At 37.5% G+C, this 5,553-nt stretch overlaps 1 protein-coding gene across 1 annotated transcript; it reads left to right on the forward strand.

The window, feature by feature from the left end:
* Positions 1-208: 208 nt before the first annotated feature.
* On the forward strand, positions 209-3,562 carry LOC132187941 (uncharacterized). The gene is made up of 8 exons (XM_059602362.1): positions 209-436; positions 551-1,186; positions 1,393-2,382; positions 2,505-2,591; positions 2,704-2,790; positions 3,063-3,092; positions 3,247-3,255; positions 3,542-3,562. Exons 1-8 carry the CDS (start codon positions 209-211, stop codon positions 3,560-3,562), a joined length of 2,088 nt encoding a protein of 695 aa, XP_059458345.1.
* The last annotated feature ends 1,991 nt before the right edge of the window (positions 3,563-5,553 follow it).

Here is a 5,553-nt window from a genome sequence, read left to right on the forward strand (position 1 = left end):
TATAATGGTTGTTGCTGATGTTGATCCCTTTTTTTCTTTTTTTTCTTTTTTTTTTTTTTTTTTCAATAAGAAGAATAAGAAGAAGAACACGGGGTGCTCAACCTGTTGAGCAAGATGAAGCGGACAATGATAATGTTGATGTGGAAGGCAACAATCAGCCTGGTACGGATGCTGTACCCGAAAGCATAAAAAAAAAAGAAAAAAAAGAATGGGTAGGCCAAGGAAGACCAAAGTAGTTTGGCCTATTGATGAAGTCATCAAGGAGCTATTGAGTGACTTCGAAGCAACCGATGGTGAGGATTCAGACCTATTCTATGATTCTGATGAGGTCAAAAAAGAAAAAGAAGGAGCGGCCAATTGGTGGGACAATGTTGATTGTAACGGTGAATTGGAAGGAGACAATGGTGGGGACAGTGAATCATCAAATGATGGTCTTGTAAGTTTACAAGATAGTGATTCTGACGATGTTGGCAAAAGAAAGAAGCGGTACAGACAATTCAATGAGAAACATGACTTGAAAAAATAAATAAAGTTTATCGTTGGGGATCAGTTCACGAATACATATTCCTTCAAGAGGGCACTAAAGACTTATGCTGTGCAGAACAGGTTCGATTACCACTACGAACACAATGACATGGGTAGGGTTAGTGCAATTTGTAGAGAAGAGCATTGCCGGTGGAGGATTCATGCCTCTATCGATGCTACGATGATATATATACAGATTAAAACATTCTACCCGATCCATATTTGTGGCAATCAGTTTGAAAACTCAAGATGCGATGTTAAGTACCTTGTTTGTACGTATAAGAAGGATTTCAAGGATGACCCCACGTGGACCCCGTACGCATTGCAACAGAGGGTTAAGAGAGAACTCAACATAGATGTTCCCATTGATCGTTGCTATAGAGCAAAGAATGAGGCATTGCATCAAATTTTTGGCAGCCATTCGAAGCAATATCGGCTCACAAGGAGATACGCGTTGGCAATACTTAGCACAAACCCTGGTAGTAGTGCTTATGTTCATAGGGATGGAGCATTTTTTCTAAGGATGTACATTTGCCTTGATGCGTGTAAGAAGGGGTTTAAGTACGGTTGTCGGCCCTTGATTTGTTTAGATGCTTGTCATCTTAAGGAGGAATATGGGGTGCAATTACTTTATGCTATAGGCATAGATAGCAACAACCATGTTCCTCATTGCATTTGCTGTGGCTGAGGCTGAGACAAAAGAGTCATGATAGTGGTTTATTCAGATTTTGATAGTCAATTTATATGGGGTAGACAGCGGAATTGGTTGGACTATTATGTCTGAAAGGCAGAAGGTAGTAAATTTTGTAATAATTTTATTGTGTCTTTTCATTTGTTTACGTTGTTACATAAAATTTTTGTGTGTAGGGGCTTGGAACAGCAGTTGACGTTGTGTTGCCATATGCTGAGCATTGCTTTTGTGCTCGACACCTACATGTGAACTTCAAAGCGAATGGCTACACGGGAAAAGCTTTTAAGGATGCATTGTGGGGGGCTGCACAGACAGTCAATATTTATGCCTTTGAAGACCACATGCAGAAGATATTGTCAATGGAAAAAGGTGCACACGATTACCTTAGTGGTGTACCTAAGGCGTCATGGTCCATGCATGCTTTCAACTGCCAAACCAAGAGTGACATGTTGTTGAATAACTTGGCCGAGTGCTTGAATGCTTGGATTAAAGACGCCAGGAGTAAGCCCATTCTAACCATGATTGAAGATATTCGTTGGCAGATAATGGCACGGTTCCAACAAAAAATGAATAGAATCCGGTTGACTCAATACATGATATGCCCAAAAATTCAGAAAAAGTTGGAGAGGTCAAAGAGTGATGCAAGAAATTGTATCAGTCGGTGGCAGAATGAGCTAGAGTTTGAAGTCGACCACATATATGATGCACGGCGTATAGTCAGGTTAGATCGTCATGAATGCACATGTGGGCGATGGCAGCTGAATGGGATCCCTTGCTCCCATGCTTGTACTGCAATTTACATGAATAAGCAAAAGTCAGAGGCATATGTTAATGGATATTACAAGATGGACACCTACATGCAATGTTATGCAGCTCGAGTGTATGGCATGGAAGGTCCAATGACATTGTCAAGTGATGATCCATGCAATGTCATTCTGCCACCTATCATTCGAAAGGCTTCTGGTCGACCAAAGATTGCTAGGAAAAGAGCTGCAAATGAGCCGATTAACCCCTACAAGCTAACCTGTAGTGGATATTTGGTGAAATGTGAAAATTGTGGGGGTTTAGGCCATAATTACAATGTGTGTTTGGTACCTTTAAATCCAGATAGGAAAAGGTGGAAGCCAAAGAAATATAAGCCAACAAATGATGCCACTCAAGCACAGGTAAAACCAATACGTTTTTCAATATAACCATGACCAAGTTATAACTTAGTATTTGTGTATGAATACTATAATGCTTAGTATGGGGATCAGTTTTGACTTAATGTTTGGTTAATGCTTTCCAGGGATCCCAAGGTCAACCCCACGTAGAAGCAGCTGTTCAAGGATCATCGCAAGCAAGTGTTCATACACGTAGGGCGAGTCAGTCACAAGTAAATCCGATACCTTTTTTTTTTTCCTATTTTGTAATTTATATTATTTTATTTGCTTGGTTGGTATGTAGCTCATTGTCGTTCCCCTTAATGTTTGGTTAATGCATTCCAGGAATCACAAGGTCAACCCCATGTAGAAGCAGCTGTGCAAGGATTATCACAAGCAAGTGTTCATCCACGTAGGGTGACTCGATCACAGGTAAGACCGATCCCTTTTTTTCCTGTTTTATAATTTATATTATTTTATTTGAATTGTTGGTATGTAGCTCATTGTCGTTCCCCTTAATGATTTGGTTGAATGGTTGGTATGTAACTCATTGTTGTTCCCCTGAATGACTGGTTTGTGATTGGTTGGTATGATTGGTTTGAATGGTTGTCAAGGTTTGCATATATAATGTGGTATATAATGGTTGTCAATGTCTACATATATTTCTCTTTTATATTAACTACGTAATATTTCATGAATTACAGGCGGAAGCAAAAGCGGGGTCATCACAGCATGTTAGTACACGTAGGCCTACACGTGTACAAACAAGTCGAGGATGTAGGGCTACGCAATGATGTGAGTGATGTCACTAACTTATGTAGAGATCATTGTTTTTGTCCATATGCCGCAATGTATGCAGATTGAATGAGTCAATTTTCTTTTATGTAGATTGATAAGGTAAAGCAAACACATGATTTTTTGGTTTTAAAGCAATTGTAAGGGATGCAGCAACTCAATACATGAATATGCGTTTCAAGCATGACCACATACTTGTTATTCTTTTTTTAAACTGTTGGTATATGATTTTAAAACATCCAGCATAAAGTGGTTTTTGTGTATCTATATGTATGTATTAATGCTACATGTTTGCTTGTTGGGTTTGTTTGGTCACCTGGCACGATCAATTTTATATATAACTGTTGGCAATTTGGTTGATTTGCTGCAATTATGTCATGATATGCAGGCTACAGATATAGAAGGATAGAAATATTCCTAGTGGTGTTTTGTAGTCAAATGTGTGAGCATGAGTTGGTTTAGGGGTAGCATTAGTTGTAGATGATTCCGTGGCACAGACAAATTCATCTAAACCCACCTTGTCAAAACAAGCCCAATGATCACCAAACCAACAAAAAAGGGATGGAATAAGTACACACGAACAATCACAAAATAATAATAATAATTTTTTTTTTTTTTTAAAAAAAAAAATGTGACCACCAAATAGGAGAAAATTAATTTTTGTTGATAAGTAAATATGTATTTGGGGTGCAACCAAAGACACAAGAAATCAAATAATTAATTTGTCATTTCATTAAGTTTTGCGGAGGAGAGGGTAAAACATATGCATACCCATATACATACAAATATAGCGTTCTCACATTAAAATCAGTACAAACATTAACATACTTTTAATTATATAAATTTAACAAGTCATACAATTTCTTGTTGTGCCTGCCTAATCCCCTAATTTAGGCCAGGTAATACAAAATACTCCATCAATATTTACACAAGCTTTCCATGCCTCAATGCCCCATCAACCTTAGAGTAATAAGCAATACACAAATAACCAACGAAAAAACCAATAAATATGTTTAGATCCTCAGTCTGACTCTAAGTGATGACACTTCACCCTTCAGATAATTAACTTGTTTATACAACCCAAATAGGTCCTCCTTTCCCCGAGCATAGGTTTCGTTGTCATACCATTGGAAAAAACGACATTGTCTAACTTTCTGTCATTACACAAAAAATTTTACAATTTCAAACAAGTACGAAATAACAACCATTTATCAACACCAACTTAGCCCAATTGAAATACCTTTTTACGGTCATACATAGCACACCCATAGAATCTCTTCCTAGGATTTTTAATAGTTTTGGATGTTAAAATTGGGGTTGTAAGGCCACACCTACATTGCACAGGTTCCATAACATCTTTGACCGACGATATTACAGATGCAGATGACATTGATTGTTCATTCTACAATGAAACCCTAAATCATTAACAGTAAACCACCAAAACTGCTAGGGGTTTCACAAAATAAAATTTACAAACCTTTTTCAGCTTCTCAATGCACAATTCATCTTCATTGTCTCCTTCCCTCAAAATTGTCTTCCCCCTATTCATCTTATTATCTGCACCTAACAATACAAGTATGACATGGGAGAGAATAATCAACCTCATAAAAGAACAATATAATCAAGCTCTTCTAAATGCAAGGAGAAATTTTAGAAGCACCAAACAATACCTGTGCATCACATTTTTCTTGCAATTTTCAGTTTCTTATTCACAAATTGGCAATGAAGTATGCATAGAGCATCAACCATCCACCGGGTGAATGAAAAATACAGCTCATGCCATACAAAATTATCTCTACACAGGAAGGATATCAATGCCAACTTGACGGCATACATGATGCAATCTAAACCAATAAATGCAAACACAAAAAATAAAAAATAAAAAATTTCCAACACATCTGCCTATTATGAACAAAGTCACTGCCAATGTAAAAGTTCACAATTAATAATGGACAACAACCAATATGGGACCACAAGCAAAAGTTCCAGGGCAACAAGAATCCATGCCGACAACCACTGCCAATCCATAGCACTAAAGTGTATATAACATAATAATGAAGTATATATATCCAACACATCAGCCCAATAAAGTATATAAACACGGGTTCGGTAAAAATGCTTGGGGATGGGGGTTTCGACAATAAGGTTCCAATACTAAAAAAAAAGGGGAAACTTCATAAAGCCCCCCTGAACTTCCAGCTGTTTTGAAAAACCCCCCCTAAATTTTCAAAACTCACTAGGCCCCCTGAACTTTGGTTTTCTCTCACTTTGGACCCTTTTAACGTTAAAGTCAAACAATTTGACTTTTTATACGCATTTTGCCCTTTCCTAAAACTACAACACCTACCCAGCCCAAAACGACGTCTTTTAAGCATTAATTTTTTTTTTTTTTTAAAGCAA

This window comes from Corylus avellana, chromosome ca7 (assembly GCF_901000735.1).
Source record: "Corylus avellana chromosome ca7, CavTom2PMs-1.0".
In the NCBI taxonomy this organism is placed as follows: Eukaryota; Viridiplantae; Streptophyta; class Magnoliopsida; order Fagales; family Betulaceae; genus Corylus; species Corylus avellana.